At 45.7% G+C, this 23,821-nt stretch overlaps 1 protein-coding gene across 3 annotated transcripts in view; it reads right to left on the minus strand.

Moving 5' to 3' along the window:
- The window catches only part of lmcd1 (LIM and cysteine-rich domains 1), an 84,623-nt gene that overhangs the window by 16,601 nt on the left and 44,201 nt on the right, over positions 1-23,821 (minus strand). For all 3 annotated transcript variants that reach the window (XM_072472126.1, XM_072472127.1, XM_072472128.1), the window contains one exon: positions 937-1,311. In XM_072472126.1, coding sequence (XP_072328227.1) covers positions 937-1,311 — 375 coding nt within the window. The remainder of the gene's footprint in view (positions 1-936; positions 1,312-23,821) is intronic.

Genomic DNA, 23,821 nt, shown 5'->3' on the forward strand with positions numbered 1-23,821 from the left:
CAGAACAATTTGCAAAAAGCGGCCAGTTCAGATGCCGTGCGGCAAGCTTCATGCCCGCAGCAAAGTTGAGGGTTGTTGCACCTCAGTATTGTCAAATTCAAGGAATATTTCAATCAATTGACCACCACTTAACTCTTTTAAAATACATTTGTTCGGACGGTGGTGCTTACCAAAAGAAATTCAGACTTTATAATATGTTTTGTCAGCAATAAAGAGTATACATGTACTGTTGCCAAATCAAAAGTGGACAAGAATACTGAAAGAAAATAGAACAAAATCGAATCAGTATGGTAACCCATCCTCAAAACTGCACTATAACTGCAAAGTTCACTGTTCTTGATCTTTAGAACGTTTCTGTTTAAGGAAGAAAGCAATGTTCTGCCTGTAGTATCAATATTCATGATTGTCAATGCATCATGCTGTGCTTGAGTGAAACTTCGTACTTCTTCAATGATTAAATGTGGATCAGCCAAATAACACTGTTTTTTCACTCACTGGGCCCAGACCTCTATCGGGGGTGAAAAAGAGATAAGCTCAAAAAAGATGGCCAACTCAGTTATCCTTTGATGCTCGTAGTAAATTCTCAACATCATGATTTTTACAGATAGTGGTGGGGAGGAGCAAAGAGAGAAAAAAAGAGAAGAGACAGGGAGGGGGAGAGAGAGAGAGAAACACATTTTGAAGGCTTCCAGAGAGTACAAACCTTAAGAGTCAAGTAGTTGCGCTGAACTGTGCAACCATTCAAAAACAGCACCAGGAATACATTTCCTGATGTGCACCTTGGAATAATTGGTTTCACATGGGCCAAAAGAAGCTAATTTTTTTGGGGAAAAAATTAAGATGTGAACGAAAGTCAAATGGATCTACAAGTGCTTGTTTCTTTCATATTTTGCTAAGTGGCCGTACTTTTAAAACCAAACTACACTAATTACTCACATATTCATTTTTTGGCTGGGCTTCTGCCAGTGTTCCATTGGTTGAGGCAGGGTCGTCCTGAGGTTTCCCCTTTGCCACCTTGCCATTGGTAAATTGTGCCGTGGCTTCGGCTTTCTGCTTCTGGTTGGCTTCGTCTTTGGCGCTGCCTACCTGGCCAGGCAGCGCCACCTCTCCGACTCCCAGCGAGTCACTCTTGTATTTCCTGACCAACTCCTCCATGCTCTTCACCTCGCTCTCTGACAAAGCGTGGCATTGAAAGGGATCTTGGTCGTAGACTGGCAGCTGCCTCATGAGTTGTCGGCGGCGATAATAAGCTCCTTCTGTGCCAGAAATGGGCTGCATTTCCTTTGGAATGAATTCCATGTAATGAATAGCCTGATAGGGAGAGGGAGAAAAGTAAGTTTTATGATGTATAATAACAAGCATGCGGATTTAATTCCTGTTACGTTAAATCCAGAATTTAATTACGACATGCGTGGGAATAAAACAGTCACTTCCGATGCATATACAAAGCTCTTTACGTTTTCCAAAACATTTTCTTTAATATTGTAAAGTTTTACTATAAATGGTAATAAAGATTGCATTGCCAATCGTAGTGCCTACATATTACTCATTCTGAAGCATTAATGGAATTCTACAAATATTGTGCTGTGCAGAACATTTTTCTGCTGATTACACTGTCTATTCCTATTAAATGAAAAATCAGTATCTATTAATGTGTTGTTATTTATTTATCAAGCCAGATTTATTTTTCAAAAAGTCACACTGATTACATTTTTACCAGTGTCCTATTGAAGACAGTTCTGGAATACTTTACATGCAATTAAAAGCTCAAATACAAGAAAAAAGATTTTAAAAGATCGTTCATATTATCCCCATTTTAACCAGACGTTTTCTTGGCAGTATGAGCAACACCAGACTTATTACACATGGGCTGCATACGATTTCAAGGAGTTGGAGTAGAGTAACTGGACAGGAATTTACTGGTATAACATCAAGAAATATCTTTCTTGGCTGCTGTCCAGGCAAGTCGAATTACTAAATAAATAATTGGAGCAGAATTCCCAATGCTGCATTGACACTTGAGCTTCCTTGGGGAAAGGGGGAGGAGATTAAGGCAGCAGCTCCTACTTTGAATCCGGCATTCCACAGGTAGCAGATACTTTTCTCAAATTGCTGGAGTGCATCTCATGCTTATCGATGCTCTAGTGCTGGACTGTGAGGGTATAATGACGCGGAGGAGGCTGACGGCAAACATAAGATAGATTTATTTACAAATATTACAATAGTCTGCATAACACAGCATCTCACTCCCAATGCAATCGTAGATGGGAGGACTCATCTCACCGGGCCCTGATCAGGGCCTGCTTTTAACGCTGACTCATAACGAGCCCCAGGTGGTAGGCCTTTATCCCTTACCTGGGGAGCCTATAATCCACAAGTCCCACATGGAGATCAACAATGGTTTCCCCATGGTCCTCGTGGGGGCTATGACAGTTGGTATTGTAACACACTCAGTGATGGATTGCAGGCTGAGCATTAAATCCATAGTGATCCTCGCGACAGGATCCCCATGTTAGCGGGGATGCTCTGAGGTCAGGAATGGTAAGTAACCTTCGCATTGCTTGACTGTGTACTCATCAGCAGAATACTGCTTCCCGTGTGTGGGGGAAGAGCTGAAATCATATCGGTACAGTGGCCCCCAGTCCTGACATCCCACCTCATCAGGTGCCCGTGAGGCAAAAAGCACTGAAAGAGTCTGACTGCATTGAAGCTGACCTGGAACTGTCAATCCATGAAGGCTTTCATTGCCTACATAACAGATGACTTGAATCACGCAAACCTTTTTGGAGCTCTACCAATGCTTTCAGAAGGTTTTGACAAAAAAGACAAATGGCGCAACCTCTGTACTGACACCAATATCAGCAATAAGGATCTGGTGTGTGATCCGACAGTACTTCCTCCAAGGATCATCTTCCCGCGTAAACAAGGCTCTATGGCCTACAGGATCTGCACTCTCCATACAAGAACATCACATCACCTCCAAAATGGAATTTCAAGGATAGCCCAGCATGCGGCTGTGGTCACCTGGATCAGACTGTCCGCCATATGGCGAATGAATATAACCAACAAATATTTGGTGGAGGATTCAAGGATGGTCACCCATCAACATACACTGCTGTGACATGGCTGTGCAACTTGGACTCAGACTCGTAAAACTGCAAGCCATCAAACCGAGGAAGATGAAGACAGAAAAAACACACAAGACCCAATCTTTTCTCCAGCACTGCCAAATGGCTGGCTGAAGGAAAGCAATGATTACACTTTGGAAAGCCTGCAGAATATGTCGGGCGACAGCACAAAGATAAGGAGGGAATTACCTGAGCCAACTTGATGGCTCAGTAAGTGGCTCTGACTGAAACGAGTAAGGAAGCTTGCGACCAATGTACCTGATTGTACAGGAATACCAATCAGCTCCAACCAAACCTTTTCCAGCAAGATCCATTAGATAGCCAACGTCAGCTGAATATCCAGAGGCATTTATTCCTCCCTGCACCAGCAGGAACGGGAATGGACTTCTGAAAACTTCTGAAAATGGTGACATGATAACACAGTGGTTAGCACTGTTGCTTCATAGCGCCAGGGTCCCAGATTCGATTCCCGTTTGGGTCACTGTCTGTGCGGAGTCAGAACGTTCTACACGTGTGTGCGTGGGTTTCCTCCGGGTGCTCCGGTTTTCCCCCACAAGTCCCGAAAGACGTGCATGTTAGGTGAATTGGACATTCTGAATTCTCCCTCTGTGTACCTGAACAGGCGCCGGAGTGTGGCGACTAGGGGCTTTTCACAGTAGCTTCATTGCAGTGTTAATGTAAGCCTCCTTGTGACAATAAAGATTATATATTAAAAAAATTTAAAAACATCATCGCATGAAATAAAGCTAGAATCTCGAGGTCTGAAATCATCTAGTCTTATACGAATACATTCATAAACTATTCCCCAAATAAGGACACTTCCTTGCATCATGCTCGCAAAAGTCAAGAAAGATAGAAACTTGTAAACAAGGGTGTATTTTCTGACCGACCAATTAACAGTCGAGATATAGAGTTGCCGAAACGGGTCAAAAGATTACATCCTCATTACTGCCAAGTAAAGATACGCTAATGACCAGGAATGTCCCAAAGCATGTTTGATTTCTCACCTGCTCTTTTCTGATACCTTTCACTGAAGCAACAGAATAAGTATGGTGTAATGCCAACTTTCTGCATAAAAGTAAGGGAATTTGGACATGAATGACTTGCGCTCAATTTTACACTCATCAGCATACTTTGACTTTTACATTAATTCCTTAAAACTTCTGTCAAAATTCCCATTGCTGCTCATTAAATGAGCTCTGTACTGACCGCACCACCCCCCCACCCCCTCCCCAATGCAAAGAAGTGCAGTTCCATGCACATTTCCTGAATGAATGCATGTTTTGAGCGGGTAGTAAATAGACACACAGGATTATGGGTGCAAAAATGCCAAAGTTGCATTTCTGGGATTTTGTGGCAATCTTATTCAACAATCTTTTTGTAATCTTCTCATTGAGACCCAACGGGCGGGACTTTCCGTTTCTGAGACTAAGTGTTGATGCCGGGGCAGAATTTGTGGAACTTCACGACAGCAACACTGGCTCCGCACCTGGACCGATTCAGCAACTGTGGAGGGGCTAGCACTGGCCCCCCCCGTGGAACGCAATCGATTCTAATGAAAAGTAGTGCAGGATTCACTGGATCCGTGATTGACACTCGGGAGGCTGACAAGCTGCAACCACACATCCACATTACACTCCCGACACACACTCATCCCAGCCAGAAATATGGCACTGGTTGTGCTGGAGCGCGCCCATACAGCTGGTGGGTCAGCTGGTGCCTGTGGGAGTGGGGAGGGGGGGGGGTGGCCTGGCGGGACACCTATACAACCTGTAGCCCTAAGTTCACAATGGGCAGTCAACGACGTGCACAGCTGCATAGCTGCAGTGTCGGCTGCAGCAATGATGTTCTGTACCCACCCACCCCAACCCCACCATCTCCTGATCCGCTACTCCCCCCGGCCGCGGCAGAAGTCCCCCGGCCAGCGGCACAACTGTCAGCAAACTATGGCGATGTTGGACACTTTCCGTACCCCCTCTCTCTCCTTCAGCAGCCACGACACCGGTTTTACGATTTTTGTGGGCAGCACGGTAGCATTGTGGATAGCACAATTGCTTCACAGCTCCAGCGTCCCAGGTTCGATTCCCGGCTTGGGTCACTGTCTGTGCGGAGTCTGAACATCCTCCCCATGTGTGCGTGGGTTTCCTCCAGGTGCTCCGGTTTCCTCCCACAGTCCAAAGATGTGCAGGTTAGGTGGATTGGCCATGATAAATTGCCCTTCGTGTCCAAAATTGCCCTTAGTGTTGGGTGGGGTTACTGGGTTATGGGGATAGGGTGGAGGTGTTGACCTTGGGTGGGGTGCTCGTTCCAAGAGCCGGTACAGACTCGATGGGCCGAATGACCTCCTTCTGCACTGTAAATTCTATGATCTATGATCTAAAGGCACAAGTGAACCACGGCGTCAGGAACTCAACCCATCAGAGGCGGAACATCGCAGAGGCCCCGGAGAATACCGGGTCGGGCTCGCTAATGACATGCAAACGGTGTTTAATGTATGTGCGTTCTGGACCACATTGACGCCACTGTCGGGATGACTGAGAATTGTGATTTGCCGTCAAATCGGCTCCCGCTGCAGTTTTGGCATCAGAATCTATTCTCCGCCCAATCGCTTTTCCCGATTTCGGCGTCAGCCAAAGGAGAATCCTGCCCAACATATGTTGCTCTATCTTTATTGGATGAAATTGATTTGCATTTCAAATTCCACAATTCATATTTCTTCTAGCTGCGACTTTCACTGAAAACGTGTGGTGTGAAGAGCCAAGGTGGTGTCTTAATCTGCAATGCCAGTTCAGCAGGTGTGCAGCTCAAGATATCACCTTGGTAAAAGAGTTGAAACCTGAGCTGGGAGCAGCCGTTCATCGGCGCATTAAATAGCGAAGTGCCACCAGAATGCCAGGCTGCACTCATCAAAGAGGCTGAACATCTTGGTGTTGAACATTTCAATGACTGCCCTGGTGCAACAACAAACAGCTCAAGTTGGAGTAAAGACAATGGTCACAATTCAGCGGCCAAATGTCAAAGTCCCCTTTTGGATATGTTTAGGCGTTGGAGCCGCCGAAAACACCCCGGCGACATTTTGTCTTTTTTTTTACCTGGGGAGGGGGCGCGGGGGGAGTGGGGTTCTCCCTGCTGAGGCTACACTTTAGTTGATTTTCTGCTGGAGAGCTAAATGCGCGAGCAGGAATGGTTGTTCAATGATCGGGGGCACCATTTTGACCTGCTTTTTCACCCCCTCTTTCAGGCCCGCCGACTTTATCGACTGCCTCCCTTCACCCCAACCTTCCTGAGGCCCCTGGAATGCCCCCCCCAACCCCACCTCCCTCTAATGGGCAACCCCCTCCACCCCCCCAGGTCTGTCCCCAGGCAGTGCCAACCTGGCACCTGGGCACCCTGGCACTGCCAGCCTGGCACCCAGGCAGTGCCCATGGCACCCTCCCAGGTGGCACTTTCACGACCATGACCATTAGGCTCATTTAAATATTCAGATCTGGATCTCACCCCAATTGGACAAGTTCCATATCTGCACATTTAAATGAGCCTTATGGCCATGGTTCTTGATCTTGCCTATTGGGGGTGAGATCCAGATCTCACCAGGTGGAATGAGTCGGGTAGCTCACAATCGGCCCACCGCGTAGTCCGATTTAGGACTCTCGCGCGATTCACTCATTGCACCGGAAGCCGGTGGCAACAGGGTCACTGAACCATGCCCAAGATTCAAGTCAATTTCTTTAAGAGGTGCTAGTCATTTCATGTTCACTTGTTCCTGGAGCTGTGAAGAAGATCAGTTGACTTTCTGAACTACACCAACACATGAGCAATGTTTATCCTGGGAGTTCTCCGAGGACTCCAGATAAAAATACGTAAATGCTGTGCTGCACCACGCTGTAGGAGGCATTGAGAGAATGGACATCTTGACAGGAATCTCCCTGGATGATCAATGGGAGAAGGACAGGAATCAGGCAGAGCAACATCATGTGCCCTTGGAGGGTGACAGAGGGAAGGTGGTAAGGACTGTGCTTCTTACTGACAAAACAGAATCTCCTTGTCCTGAACTTTCCGGATGGTCGGGCTCACTCTCCCCCCCCCTGCGCCCCCCCCCCCCCCCCCCCCCCCGCCATTTGGAGTTCACTGCTGAATCCAACAAGCCCGATGCCAAATTACGCTCTAATGGGCGTTGGATTGGCAGCTGGGGGGATAACCGTCCTCACTTGGAAGGAAGTCTCGCCTTGGAGAGTTGTCAGCCAATATGGCCGGAAGAGCCACTGCAGCCTGTACCTGAGATGAAGTAAAGGTAAAGTCGCCATAGTCCCGGATGACCACAGGCTGCTTTCCCCTTTGAGGAGGAGAGCTGACTGGTGGTGATTTAACCTGAGGAGCAGCACAGCTCTGGCGAGGGGCAAGGTTGAGAAGACAGGGCCTTCTGAATAAGGGAGCCAGTGTCAGGTAAGTGGCAGGGGCTCTGGGGAAGGAGGGTGGGGGTGGCTCTGGAGGTTTGGTGGGGGGGGGGCACTAGTGGGAAATGAGAGGATAGGCCAGGTGGGTGGTGAAATTGGGTTGTGGATTAGGTGCAGTGGTGTCCGGACCATGAGGGAAAGGCAGATGGGGGCTTCTTATAGAGACACCCTCCCTTCCTGCCCAAGATTGATGCCAGTGAATTTTTCTTTTGATTACCTTGAGATTCCCGTACCAGCCTCCCTGAACAGGCGCCGGAATGACAATAACTTCATTTGAAGCCTACTTGTGACAATAAGCGATTTCATTTCATATCCAGCGCCCACTAGCTGAAAATTGAGGCTGGCTGGGAAAAAGCCCGTCAGTGGACATTAAGTGTGTCCACTTAAGTGTCTTTTTTGTTTTAAATATTTTTTATTCTCCTTTTTCACATTTTCACCCAAATTTACACCCAAACAATAAGCAATAATCAGTAACGAATGTAATGTCAATTCCCATATCAATAACAACGATCTCATCCTCCCATCAAACCCCAGACATTAGCCCGCATGTTAACATAAACAAATGACAAAAAGGAATCAGGGATCACCCATAATCACCATGAACACATACAGTCCCTCTCCCCCCCAACCTTCCCAGCCCCCAATCCCCCTAATGTTCAATGTGATCCAATTCTCGAAAGTGCATAATGAATAACGCCCATGAATTGTAGAACCCTTCCATCCTTCCCCAGTTCAAATTTGACCTTTTCAAGCGTTAAGAATTCCAGCAGGTTTCCCCACCAGACAAGGGCACAGGGCGAAGAGATTGATCTCCACCCTAACAGGATCAGCCTTCGGGCGATCAACAAGGCGAAGGATAAAACATCTGCCTCCGCGCCCGTTTCCAACCCCGGCTGGTCCGACACCCCGAATATGGCCTCCCGAGGACCCGGGTCCAGTTTCACGTGCACCACTTTAGAGATTACCCTAAACACCTCCTTCCAGTAATCCTCCAGCTTTGGACAGGACCAAAACATATGAACGTGGTTTGCGGGGCCTTCTCCGCAATGTTCACACACACCTTCTACCCCCTCAAAGAGCCGGCTACTGCTCGCCCTTGTAAGGTGCACTCTATACACCATCTTCAGCTGCATCAGCCCCAACCTCGCACACGAGGTGGAGGCGTTCACCCTCCGGAGCACCATTTAAGGGTCTTAACAGGGGCGAGGATGGGCTGCACTTCTGAGGCCCTGCCCACACCACTGTAAAATTGGGTCCGGGCTGGGGCGGGTGGGATCCCGGAGAGAATCCCCTCCATGCAATTTCACGCTCTCCCTCACCTCAAGACCCACCCGGAGAAGGGGGTGGGGAGGGGTGTGGGGGTGGAGTGTAAAATTCACAGCCATATATGTCGATTTTTCAATAGTTTAGCTTGGACATGGCGATGTGGCATGTTGCAGGCAGCTGGATAAACAAAAAAATGTATGTTGTGTTGATTGCTTTCAATCTGCTATGGTTGTCAACCAATGTCAAGAGCATAATAGATACTATCAAGTACTAGACACACACATTGCAAAGCAATGTCAACAAACGCTACCCTTGTGGGCCAGCCTTTGCAGCACTCTGCACAGTCCAAGGCCCACATTCGTGCAGCCTTGTCAGTTTTTTTCTGAACTGAGGTAATTTGTTTTTAATTTATACTGTACACAGGGAACCACTGCAGCGAAAAGATGTCCGGTCAGTCAAGATTTGCTGTAGGGTCCCACTTGAGCTTTTTAACTTTCTCTTTTATTCCAGGGATTTGAAAATAATTAGCCGCCAGTTCAGAAGGAAGATCAATGCTCCACATCGGACCTTTCTTCCTGCACGCACACACGAAGCCAGGGACATGACAGTCACAGCAGACGGGATGATGATCTTACGAGAAGTCTTGCGGATTGCAGATTATAGCGCCAGCAAGAGATGATTTATAGCTCGGAGTGGCTTGAACTAATAACTAAAACATGTGCAAGTATTCTTCACAGGCCAAGAGCAAGAATGAAAAACTCTTCATGCTGTCCCCAGACAGTATTTGGTTTAATTTGTTCTCCTGAAGAGATGTCAAGCTTCTTGTTTGTTTATTTCATCCCCCCCCCCAAAAGAAAGTGCCATCACCTCTCCTCCTGAAGATGGTTGAGGTCCAGATGTGCAGATTTAAATGATCCATTAGGCTCAGGATTCAACTAGGCCCAGGATTCACTGGTCCTGCCTGGGCCACTTCGCCAGGGTGCCATTTATGTGGACCAATCGTAACGGCACCGGGAGGGGGGGGGGGTTCTCCCAGGTCATTGGAGACCCCTGGATGGTCAGACTTTGGGCAGGGAGGCACCCTGGCACTCATGCTGCCATCTGGACACCTTGGCACTGCCAACCTGGCATCTTGGCACTGTCACCCGGGCCAGGTAGCACTGCCAGGTTGGCAGGGGCAATGCCAGGGTGCCAGGCTTGCAGTGCCAAAGTGCCTAGGTGCCAGGTTGCTCCTGCCAGGGGTTGGGCCTGGGGCTGCCTTGCCCATAAGAGGTGGGATGAGTGGGGGCACGAGGGCCCTGGAAGAGGCCATTTGGGTGGAGTGGGTGGGGGTTCCAGAGGCTGAAGTGGTGTCGCTGAGGGGGGTGGAGAGATTGGGGCTGCCTTTAAAAATGGCACCCCAATCAGTGAGTGGTCTTCCTGCATTGGCGAGTTGAGCAGGTGCCAAGAAATACCCCGCTAAACCTATCCAAAACCAGATATAGAAATTCTTTCGATTGAATCGAGTCCTGTTTTCTTTGACACCCATTTCATGGGGATTACCCAGGTTTAACTCGAGTATAAGGGCCTGTGCATGATATCTTTTACAGTGGGGGGCCTGTAGCACAGCACATACCGTGCTACCTTTCCAGGGCACTATCTCATTACGATGATCAGACAAGCATGTATAATCAAAGACAAAGACCTGCTGCAACCGTTCATCTGTTTTCAGTTATTAGTCAATCCACTGTCCACTGGGAAAGGTTTTGTTGTGGTAAGATTTAATGAATGAGGGCCCTTGCTCGCCTTGTCACAGGGTTCTGTCAAGTAGGCATAGGGGGGATTTGAAAGTCCCAGTCTAAACACCCTCCCACCACAATCTGCAATTGCTTATTCTTCAGTAGAGGTCCTGCTTACTTTGCAGCTGGTCTCCATACCACGGGGCTGTTCCAGCATCCGCCATTCACCAACGGGGGGATGGGTCGCTGCAGCCCGCCCTTAACTTGAGTGATTGGAGTTCAGAAGGACTTCTTGAACCTCAGACCAGATCATTTGACTTTGCACTCCAAGCAGCAACAACAATAACTTGCCCTAGAGAACCAGTAACTCGTACTCATTTTAAAAATCTTGCAGCAATGTTTCGCTGAGATTTCATTTTAGAAAAAAGTGTTTCCTATGATCTGAAACAAGACAGATTGTCAAGTCGGCTACACAAGATTCCTGCTGATAATGACAGAAGACTTAATTTACTGCTCACTGTGATCATTTGAACCATTGATGCCGTAGAGCCTTTTCAGAAGGCCATTAATCAGAGAAGTTTTAATGCGAACACTGCCGCAGTGGTCCTGGTAATCCTTGTAACAAGCAGAGCTACACTACTGGGACTTGTAAAAGGCAAACAGTCACTGAGAGACTCATTGCAGCTGCTTAGCTTGAAAGAACCAAGAAAAGCTGCAGGCAATCTTCCACCACCCAGATTATAAATCTCCCACAGAGAGAAAAAGGGAAAACAGGCCAACCTCGCAGTTACACACACTTCACACCCTATACCTTCACTTATGGACAGGAGGGGGTTAATTTAAACAGCCCTGCTTTCTCCTCTCACCACCCCTCCATTAACAGAAAGGTGGTTTTGATTTTCTTCCCTCATTTCCCAACCACTCAGTTTTGGTGTGATCCAAGTTCCATTAATAACCCCACAACAGACTTGTGGCATGATTAACTCAGAGGGTTAGTTTATTTGCACACACTCAAATGCAGGAGGAGGGTAGCAACGCTGCCACAATAAAAGGTGGACAGAGAAGGAAAGATTTACAAGGCAAAGTCCGGAGAAAAAAGAATTATTTACATCTGTCCAGAATAAAAGTCAAGTGGTGTACTGCTTCACCGAGGTCAGTTGGTTGAAACCTGATGCTAGATAATTCACTTTTCCAGTAGAGATGATTTCCATGATGAAATAAGCACATAGAGCTGAATTGGTCTTGTAAGTGATGGTATAGAAGCTCCAGTAGAACCAATGTAGATGCTATGCTGCTGCTTTGTAGATGAAAATACAGCAGACTGAGCTTGACAGTTCCACAAGGCAATACTACAGGTTACATCAGCTAAGGGGTTCACATCACATGACTCCTACCTCTCCATTTTAGCTCTGACAAGGGTGCATATTGCTTTGTCTGGGTTCTTGAGATTGTTAATGCTCTAAACGTCAAGCCTTAATGGGAGGATGCAGGGTCCTTTGCCCTAGCAGATGACTCAGCTCCAGTTGACCCCTATGAAATGGTTTGTGTAATTCCCTTTGAATTTCTCTTGGCATCCCACAGGGGTCATTATTATCTCTTCGGAGATGATGAGGCGCAAATTTCTGCGATGCTGCCATATTGTTCGAGTCCTCATTCACCTGAGGAAGGAGCAGCGCTCCGAAAGCTAGTGATTTGAAACAAACCCATTGGACTTTAACCTGGTGTTGTAAGACTTCTTACTGTGCTCACCGGCACCTCCACATCATATTGTTTGAGGTTCACAGCCATCTTAAAAGATTGTTGCCCAGTTTTTAAATTTTAGAAATTAGCCAGGAGGATATATTCTAAAAATGTAGATTGTGAGGTCTTAGCCCCGTTACAATTCAGAAGGTAGGTTGTGAAGCAGACCTAATGCCTGAGAGGGCAAGATTAGTAAAGTTAGCAAGGAAAACAATGAAGCTTCTGAACACTTTGAAATGCTTTCCAGTTAGGTCAGTTTTAAAAAAAAATGTGGATCACATGTTTTAAGTTCAGTTGCAGCTTGTAGTGACATTTTTGTGAAGACAATGGAATGTGGTGTATTGAAAATTGCATTGTGCATTTTGTCCACTAGGGGCTTTTCACAGTAACTTCATTGCAGTGTTAATGTAAGCTTACTTGTGACAAAAAAGATTATTATTATAAAGTGGCCATTTATGGCTTGCGACATTACTGAATGATTTATATTGGACAAATAACAAATAAACTAGCAGCAGAGATCAAAAAGCCCCACATTTTGTTAATCTCATCAAGAAAAGTGGCTGACATGATTGGTGACAGCCTCGCCATCCCTGGACTAAGAAAGAAAATAAAATGAGGGGTTCCGCTCCTAATTGCTATTCATTAAGTTCTGCAGGAAAATTAATTTGCAGACCTTAAGAGAGGATGTTGAATAGAAACGAGAGTATGCAATTCGGCTGGCGAGTCTGTTCCGTGATTCAATGAGGTCATGTTTCCTCAATATTTCAATTATCTGACTTGGTTTCATAATCCCTTATTTCCTTCTGGAATAAAAATTGAGTAATCTCAGTTTTGAGCTTTTCAACTGATTTTACTTCAAGTTTTTTGGGGTGCGGGTTGGGGGGAGCGTCCCAGAACTCAATCGTCATTTGTATGAAGAACAACTTCCTGACTATAAAAGCTCAGGAGTCTTGAGGAGGTAAATCAAAAAGAGGTTTAATTCGACAACAAAATTAAAGGCCACAACACGCCTTACAACTGCAAGATCCCAAACGGGACTACTGTTTTAGCCAGTACAAGTCCGGGCCGGCTTTTACAGGGCAATTTCCACGAACCCAAGCCGATGAACCTCCCCCACTATAAGGGGAGCTCGTATTCCATGAGTCCCGTGGAGAGATCTATTGGGGTGTCCCCATTCATCTCATGAGGATTATTACACTGACATCACCTCACAACAGCTCACCACTCATTGTACGGTATTGACCCCTTGCTCTGGTCTCTCCTACCTGATTTGCGAAGAGCTGCTTTCACACTGTGCCATGCTCTGTGCCAGTGAGGCTGGCTCCCAAACCACAGGCCTCGTGCCCATGTTCCAAAAGGAAGGTTACTGGGATTCTCCTTCGAGCTGCGCGTTTCAACAAATCCTATTAATCTTCAGATTGCAGATAATTCTATCCGATCCAGCAATAGCAACACACAGCAGGTGTACGGTTTTGGGCATAGTTTAAACTGCTTCCCTAGTGCTGGTGAAGATACATATAGAGAACCCTCAAAGTGCATTCATTTTGACAGCACATGAGCTCAATGAATTGCCATTTGAATTCAGCAGTCCTTAATCCTGTCGAGCCCATCACCTGGTTGGACCTATGGTATGGCATAATGGAGGGGATTCAGCCACTGCTGCAGTGACCATCTGCTGTCCAAAAATAGCAGCCAAAAGTCCCCAACCCCAATCTCTCATCTGATGGTGCTGAAAACACTGCTGGTCCTTTGCCCAGCTCCCAAAATGAGCACCCAGGTCATGCTCACATCAGTTAATTACAGTAGGATTAGGAGCAAGGCCCAAGGCCTGGTTCTCCTGATCGTATCCCTTGTTGAACATCTGCCCAGAGTAGAGACTGGGAAATGACTCGGGAGACACACTTGCCATCAAACCTAATCTAGGTACAAGCCTTCCACAAGGGAGGCAAGGAAACTCTCGGGTGACACAAAGGCGTGAGGTTGGTCTCTTCTGCTTTGTAACTGCTAATTGCATTTTCCCTTGGCGTGAAACAGAGAAAATCAGCCATAGGATCTGTTAGGAGACAGAAAGATTGTCTAATCTATAAATATCACAGACAGCATGCAGCACTGAAATCAAAGATTAATGTCCAAAGTACATAACCGGAAAATAAAGTCAGGCAAAAGAGATGATGATGCATCTGGGTAATATAACTAGCCTGGATTACACAACAGCGTGAGCATTATTTGATTCATCTCATGGTTGTGCAATCATTGAATACTTTGCCTGACATTTATCATTGGGCTGAAGAATCAGGAGAGCCTGAAGTGAGCTGCACCATCGAGGCAGACAGTTCACGTATCTGGGGCGGGATTCCCCGCCCTGCCACGCCACATTTCTGCCCCGACACACCGGCGGGATTCTCTGTTACGCCGGCCGGTCAATGGGATTTCCCATTGTGGGGCAGCCCCATGCCACAGGAAACCCCCGGGTGCCGGCAAAACGGAGAATCCCACCGGCGGAGAATCCTGCCCCTAATGTGCCAAAGGAAAGCATTGTATTATTAGATAACACGGTTCAATAGTACCCTTTGCCAATTATTGAAAGTTGACTAACAAGCACTTATAGCAGACAATGATTCCTTGCACATGTACATGGTGTTCAATAGGAAGTTGGTCTGAGCTGCAAGAGTCCAAAAGTCAGGAACAATTAAGGTGTCATGAACAGTGGGCTGACTTTACCTGTCAATGTTTAACGACTGTTGTATTTACTCGCTATTCCCAGTAGCTTCAAGCATTTCCTAATGCTCTATTGTTGCAGTTTGCCTGCAGGAAGCCAGCAGAGAATTAGCATAGTCCAGAAAGATGCCATTCAGCCCATTGAGTTAGCTCTGTCTCTTTCGAAGAGTATTTGAGTTAGTCCAATATTCTTTCTTTCCCACAGATATCTGCAATTTTCTTCTCCTTTAAGTATTTATCTAATTCAGCTTCAAAGGTTACTATTGAATTATCATCTGACAACCCTGCCAGGCAGCACATAAAATGCACAATTGCAGAAAACAGCTTTTCCTCCTGGTACTTCTGGTCCTTTTACCAATCAGCTGAAATCTGTCACCTCTGGTTATCAACCCTTCAGCCACTGAAAACTGTTTTTCTGTTTTTAAAACCCCCCTCTGTGTGATTTTCAACATCTTTATTGAATCTCATTTTAGCCTTCTCTACTCAAAGGAGAACAACCCTAACTATTCCAGTCCATCCATTTAACTGTAATCCCTGGAAACATCATAATATATCTCATCCAATCCTTTTCCAAAGTCTTCACGTCCTTCCAAAAGTGTTGTGCCCAGAATTCCACATAATATTCCAGCTGGAATATTTGACAGTTTTAGAGTTGCGTTCGATACTTTCAACAACATGGGTATGTAGCCAGTTAAAACGGGTAACTCCCGATTTAGAATGGCTAACTCCTGATTTAAAATGGCGAATGGCAATGGCTGATGGGAAAGTTAGCCAACAGGACACAAACGAGCAGCTGCAGGTTGCGTGTGTATTTGCCTCTGGAAAGGCCAGAAAAGATCGATACCAGCAACCATCAGCATAACAAAACACCAGCCATCTGCATATTAATGAGCAATCCCCGGGAACAATGAGCAACATTTAGACACATAAAGCCAAACCAGACTCTTTGGCGCCAGCAGAAGCCTACACAATGGGAGGTGAACGACCACCACAGGACCGCCCATCGATCAGGGAACCGCTCCAGCATTGGAGAAAATCGAACCAAGTGATTGGGACAAAGTCCAATCACTTGGAACCAGGTACAGGGTCGGCCCCAAAAGGCGGGAAGCCCCTGGGGACTATAAGAATCAAGCCCAAGTTCAAATCGTTCTTCTTGACCGGGTCACTCAGTAACGCGAACCAACCCTTGACAGTGACCGGTCCAGCCACCGCTGATATCCGGTAAGTCTTACTTCAACGCTCGCTTCGAGATAGGCACTCCTAGCTACCAATCTGTACCAACTTCGAATCCCGCAGGCTCAGAACCCGAACAAAAGGCCATTTGTTTCCCTGACCTGGTGGATCAGTTCCAAGTTAAGTATTGGCCTGTTAGTCGTAGAAGTAGCTTAGACGTAGAATTTGTACATGAGTAGTGATTGCTGTGTATAATAAATGTGCTTTGATTTAAATCTTACTAAGCGATGTATTGGATTATTGATCATTACTCGGACTTGAACCACGTGGCGGTATCAGAAAGATACCTGGCGACTCAAGAGCAAAGGTGATAAAACAGAGCAATTAAACTAAGGCAAAAGTTAGCAACAGGTAGAATCTTCTGTTCTGGCGACTATGTCTGCTAGTGGGAGCGGACGTCTGAGTAAATTTGCGCTGGAGAGCGGGGTAACTGAACATGCGTGCTGTTTGATTCATTCATCATGCATCCGCGCGGAGCATATCCATGAGCGAATCTCATGGTGTCGTAGGGTGGACCACTTTCCACCATCACCTCATAGACTCCAACGTCCCAGGTGCCAGATTTAAATGGCACCTGGAGAGCCCATTCACTCTCCCACTCTACTCCTTGACTACATTGCTAACACCAGCTATTGACAATTGTATGGCATGTGTAGTGACTCAGCAGATAATTCCAGATTTTCACGATGCAGTCAGAATCTGAAACAGCTTTACAGTGCCACAAAATATCTGGAAAGAAAATCTGCAAATCCCATCGCACATCAGAAAAGGGGGAATTCTATCCTGCAGATCAATCTCACAACGCTGTTGTTGTAGGACTGCAATTATTTACTTGAAAGGAGATTGACAGAAAGATTGACGTACATTAAAAGGGCTGTTATATTTTCAACATTGTTCCCCACGATTCATGGGATCGATGGGAAGATGGCAGAGGCTCTTGTGCCATTCTGATTTTTGAATTTTTTTCACATTATTCCTCTGGCAACATACCAATAAAAAATATTTCCAATGGTCAGCTGACAGTGAGCAGAATCTTACTGCCTTTGAGAGTAGTGAACCATTGGGGAATAATCCAGTTTGCGACTCCAATCTTCTATGAGTCAGGCCCATCTGCCAAATCCTCACAGGAGGTTCTGAATTAAGGGGCAGCCTCCAGGAACCCCTTCCAATAAGGGAAGGTGAGCAGGTTCCTGAGGCCTCAAGTGCATTCGGCAACAAGGAGAGCGCAAAGGCATCCCAAAGGTGCAGACACCTTTTTTGACGTCAAATTCACAAATGCTGAATGTCAATGCCAATAGGCTCCTTGGTGTGTGTGGTGGTGGTGGTGGTGGGGGGGGGGGGGGGGGGGGTTATTCCCTCCATCGGGATTACAGGACTGCAGCTGTGCTTTTTCCTGGCGGTAGTCCTGACTTTGAGGTATGGAGCCTTCAGCTCCGTTGCCATCAACAACTTCCATGGAGCTGCCAGGCTCAGCATTCAGCAGAGGCTAATCTAGTTACAGGGGGACAGATGGATGGCTATCAGCCTCCCAGTGTAACAGTTACTTACATCCATTCTTTCACTGCTGTCCAGTTAAAGGTATTTTTCCTGTGAAATCAACTTCAAATGTGGAAGTTAATTGCTGACTTAACATTCACCAATAATTGCCCTAATATTTATGTGGAGGTCGGATGGGGTGTGTGGGTGGAGAGGAAACTTTTAAGAACCTGGAAACCTAGAAATGTGGGGAACGTGGAGATCATGCTTAATTTAATGACTAGACCTCATGTTTCTTTTCTCCTCCATTTCCCGCCAGGTTGAGAGACTGTTTGGCCAACGGATGGGAAGACATGTGGCTGGTGGTCGAAGTTAGGGACGCTGGGGTTTAGAGAGGAAGTGTTTGTGGATCAGTCTCAGATTATGTAGAACATAGAACAGTACAGCACAGAACAGGCCCTTCGGCCCTCGATGTTGTACCGAGCCTTGTTCGAAACCAAGATCAACCAAGATCAAGCAGCAGGCAGTCCATTCCACACCCTAACCACTCTCTGAATAAAGAACCTACCTCAGACATCCCTCCTATATCTCCCACCCTGAACCTTATAGTTATGCCGCCTTGTAACAGCTACATCCACCCGAGGAAATAGTCTCTGAACGTCCACTCTATTTATCCCCCACATCATCTTATAAATCTCTATTAAGTCGCCTCTCATCCTCCTCCGCTCCAAAGAGAAAAGCCCTAGCTCCCTCAACCTTTCCTCATAGGACCTATCCTCCAAGCCAGGCAGCATCCTGGTAAATCTCCTTTGCACCCTGAAGGTACATCAGTAAAGGACGGCAGGAAAGCGATGAGAGGGGAGCACTCCTGCTCTTCCAGACCCACAGGTCATGCTAGAAAAGCATTTAACTGTTTGATCCAGTAGCTCTCACCTCCCTTTTAGCTGCTGGGTTTCACGAGCCCCAGGAGACTCACAGTATTTGTCTCCTAGAGACTTCCAAATTCCGAGGCATGTAGCCTCGTGAACATATTATAATTATGGACCCCACCTCTTGACAGCTGCTTACTCAGCCTCCGCCCTCCCCCCCCCCCCCCAAACACCCATCTGTCCATGTTAAACCAGCGGCAGGTGTATTCGTGGCATTTAAAATTTAATCCCCATCTCCCGCTTTTCTTAGTGAGTTAGAAATCCCCCTAATGGCACCCATTATCAGAGCTTCAGCAGTGAAAACTGGAAGCACAGTTTCTTGTAAATGGAGGCATTTTAGTTGATAATTAAGCAGTAAAGTTTGCTTCTTCATAATCTTCCCTCTAATTATTTTGTGCAGCCTCTCCTTACCTTTAAAATGATAAGGTGTGGACGCATGGCTATTTTACAATGGGAGTACTTTTGATCAGCTTGTGTGGCATTTTCTGGGCTGCTGTAGTTAGAGGGAACATTGCTTCTGCCAAAGCTTTCTAAATGAGTTCATAACCTCCTTTTGTTCTCCTGTTAAACTGATTTTTCAGTAATTATATTCTCCTCCCTCTCGCCTCAACTGTTGCATCGTGCTGGGGTACAATATCCGGAATGGGGCCGCTGGTGAATTTTCCACCCTCTAACCTGTGGAAGCTGGAACAGTTCAGCTCTGTTCCCACCAGCCCAATGGAAACTAGTTAATTGATAAACTACTGATCAAATGTAGGACGATCCACAGCTATCCTATTCTTCACGTGTAAGTTAGAGAAGGATTGTAGGTCGTCCGGTCATGATAAACAGCATCACCCAGTCCGATCCGTACCCAACTGCCATTAGTAGTGATGAAGGGAGGAAACCCTGACTGATTTCCCCTTCTCCAGGGCAAGGGCTCTTCAGTCAGATAAAACAAACCAGCTGCACCAAAAGGAGCTGAGATTAGGAATGAAGCGTGGAGCCATTTGGTGTGGACATCTCTGTTATACTCTTCGCTATGCAGATATATTGGGTGGCACGGTGGCACAGTGTTTAGCACTGCTGCCTCACAGCACCAGGGACTGGGGTTCAGTTTCGACCTCGGGTGACTGTGTGGAGTTTGCACTTTCTCCCGCATCTGCGTGGGTTTCCTCCGGGTGCTCCGGATGCAAAGATGATCAGGTTAGGTGGATTGGCTGTGGGCCAATGCACAAGGATAGGTCGGGGAAGTGAGCCTAGGTAGAGTGCTCTTTCAGACGGTCGGTGCAGACACGATGGGCCAAATGGCCTCCTTCTGCACCATCGGGATTCTATTATAGCCAAACCTCGTTCTGGGGACATTTGCTCAACCACAGTGAATGAATGCAAAAGGTTAAATATCTGCAATTTAATATTTGCAATAGTACACCCAACCCCTTTTGAAAACTTCACTCAGTCAGCAGCACTCTTCATGCTGAATCACAAGGTTCCAGGTTCAGGTCCTACTCCAGGACCAAGCACAGAATTCTAGGTTGACACTCTGGTGCAGTACTGAAGGACCGCCGCAGTGTCAAAGACACCTCCTTTCAGATGAGACATGAGACTGAGGCTGAGTCTGTCCTCTCAGGTGGATGTGAAAGATCCAATGGCATGATTTTGAAGAACAGGGGAGTTATTCCTGTGTTGTCATGTGAGAGTACCCTTTAAGAAATGGGTGTTTAAGAAATGCACCTTTAAGAAATGGAGCTGCTCATGTTACTGGAGTGATGTCAGAGTGTGGGTGGAGCTGAGCTCCACTTCTGCTTTTTTAGTTTTAGTTTGAGAAAGCTTGGGGGGGGGGGGGGTGAGCTGCGCTGCTGTTGATCTCTGCCATCCAAAAACTATCTCTGGATCATTTGGTGAATTCAGAAGAAGTATAAATGTTTTCAGTCCTGAATGTAAACCCTGATGTGCTCCTGTTTAGAGGTTTGTTAAGTCTTTTGGATGTTAACAGAACAGCATACAGATTACTTAGTGTTGTATTCTTTGGGGGCGTGTATTTGATTTATTGGTTGCGAAGATGTTCACTGTTTTCTTTTAGAAAGGTTAACTTGAGTTCATAGAATAAACATTGTTTTGTTTTGAAAACCACTGGTCCGTTTTCTGCTGTACCATACCTGGAGAGTGAGCCGTGTGCTCCCCTTACCACACTCTATTAAAAGTTGTGGGTCAGGTGAACTCCATGATACACTTTGGGGTTCTCTAAACCCTGGCCCATAACAATTGGGGGCTTGAGGAGGCTAAAGTATATCTGTTGGATTGGCTTAGTGAACTTAAAGACAGTGAGAGGTGAGCATATTGTGGTTGCTTTTCAGGTGTGATATTTTAGTTTAAGTGGGGAGTGTGTTGTGGATAATGGCTCTTTCAGAGGTTTTGAAGTTTTTCAGGGTGGAGACTGTCACACGCAGTACATTATGGACTAAAAGCAGTGACTAAAAGCAGACTATTAGATTTGGCAAAAACATTGCAGATATCACTACCTGACAAAATGTGAAAAGATGAGCTAATTATGGCGGTGGTTAAGCATTTAAAGTTGCCTGAGATACAGTTTGACTCATTGGAAATGGCAAAAATTCAGTTGCAAATTAAAGAAAAGGAACATGAGAAAGAATTAAAGCAGCTTGAATACGAAAGAGAAAGAGAGAGAGGAAAAAGAAAAGGAGAGAGAAGAAAGGAGAAAAGAAAGAATAGCCCTAGCAGAACAAAAAGAAAGAGTAAGGAAGATACAAATCAGGGAAAATGATAAAGAGAGAGAGTTTGAAGTTCAGAAAATGGCCATGAACATGACAGTAAGTTAAAATTGGCAGACGTAAAGGGAAACGTACAGTTGGATGATAGTGATGAGGATAGTGAGAAAGAGCATCAAAGTCAAAGTCTTGGTGGGAATATATTTAAATATGTCCAAGCATTGCCAAGGTTTGACGAGAAGGAAGTGGAAGCCTTTTTCATTTCATTTGGGAAGCTAGCTAAACAAATGAAATGGCCACAGGACATGTGGATATTACTGATTCAAACAAAGCTGGTAGGTAGAGCTAGTGAAGTGTTTGCATCACTACCGGAGGAGGTATCTGGGACGTATGAGGAGGTGAAAAATCCATCTTAGGTGCAGATGAACAGGTGCCTGAAGCCTACAGACAAAGGTTTAGAAATTTAAGGAAATAATTTAGTCAAACATACATGAAGTTTGAAAGGCTCAAACAGAGTAATTTTGAGGGCTTTAAAAATAGACCAAACGTATGAAACTCTCAGAGAAATTATAATTTTGGAGGAGTTTAAAAATTCAATTCCTGATGTAGTGAGAACTCATGTGGAAGAGCAGAGGGTTAAAACTGCGAGATTAGCAGCAGAAATGGCAGATGATTACGAATTAGTTTGTAAATCAAAGCTTGCTTTCAGACATCAGTTTCAGCCTGTGAGGGATAGAAACTGGGGACATGAAAAATACTCAAGTGGTAAAGGTAAAGGTGATCTGATGGGAGATAATAAGGAGAGTGTACCTCAGATTAAAAAAGAAATCCAGGAGGGTGGAAGAGACATGAAAAGTTTCAAATGTTTTCACTGTAATAAACTAGGCCATGTAAAGTCACAGTGTTGGTGGTTGAAGAAAAGCACTGGGAAGGCTGATGTGGTAAAACAGGATAAGACAGTGGGGTTCGTTAAATTGGTAAAGGAAAGCCCAAGTGAAGCGAAGGAAGTGCAAAAGATTGTACAGCCTGATCAAGAAGTGATTGATAAGAAGGTGCCAGATTTCTTTAAAGAATTTACTTGTGTGGGTAAAGTTTGCTCATGTGTATCAGGAGGAGCAGGTAAAGAAGTCACAATTTTAAGAGATACGGGAGCTAGTCAATCTTTAATGGTAAGAGATGAGGAGTTATGTAGTTTGGGAAGAATGTTGTCAGAAAAGGTGGTAATATGTGGAATTCAGGGTGAGAGGAGTAGCATTCCATTATACAAGGTAAGATTGGAAAGTCCAGTGAAGAGTGGTGAAGTGGTAGTAGGAGTAATAGAGAAATTATCTTGTCCAGGAATACAGTTTATCTTGGGTAATGATATAGCTGGATCGCAAGTGGGAGTGATGCCTACTGTGGTTGATGAGCCAGTGGAAAATCAGACAACTGAAGTGTTGAAGGACATATATCCTGGGATTTTTCCGGATTGTGTAGTAACAAGGTCGCAAAGTCACAGGTTAAGACAAGAGGATAAATCAAAGAGTAAAGATGAAGTTGAAGTGCAATTATCAGAAACGATTTTTGATCAGATGGTTGGTAAAGAACAAGAACAGGTGGAGGAAAATTGGCGGAGTTACAACAAAAAGATATAGAAATTAAACGGATATATCAGAAAGCATACACAAAAGAGGAACCTGAATGTATACCAGAGTGTTATTACCGTAAAAGTAATGTCTTGATGAGAAAATGGAGACCGTTACATATGCAGGCGGATGAAAAGTGGGCAGAAGTTCATCAAGTAGTATTGCCGGTAGGGTATAGAAAGGAGGTGTTGTGAGTTGCACATGAGGCACCAGTGGGAGGTCATTTGGGAATAAGGAAAACTCAAGCTAAAATTCAGAAACATTTTTATTGGACTGGACTACATAAAGATGTAGTTAAATTTTGTCAATCATATCACACATGTCAAGTGATAGGGAAACCTCAAGCAGTGATAAAACCAGCGCCCTTAATACCCATTCCAGCATTTGAGGAACCTTTTACAAGGGTCCTAATTGATTGTGTAGGACTGCTTCCGAAAATGAAAAGTGGGAATCAATATCTTTTGACTATAATGGATGTGTCTACCAGGTTTCCAGCTAAAAGGATCGTGGAGGAATTACTTAAATTCTTTACTAGATATGGACTACCCACAGAAATACAATCGGATCAAGGATCAAATTTTACTTCGAGGTTATTAAAAGAAGTAATGGATAGCTTAGGAATAAAACAATTTAAACCAACTGCGTACCATCCAGAATCGCAGGGAGCATTGGAAATGTGGGGCGAAATTCTCCCCCAACGGCGCGATGTCCGCCGACTGGCGCCCAAAACGGCGCCAATCAGATGGGCATCGCGCCGCCCCAAAGGTGCGGAATGCTCCGCATCTTTGGGTGCCGAGCCCCGACATTGAGGGGCTAGGCCAACGCC

The sequence above is a fragment of the Scyliorhinus torazame genome, chromosome 13 (assembly GCF_047496885.1).
Source record: "Scyliorhinus torazame isolate Kashiwa2021f chromosome 13, sScyTor2.1, whole genome shotgun sequence".
Taxonomy (NCBI): domain Eukaryota; kingdom Metazoa; phylum Chordata; class Chondrichthyes; order Carcharhiniformes; family Scyliorhinidae; genus Scyliorhinus; species Scyliorhinus torazame.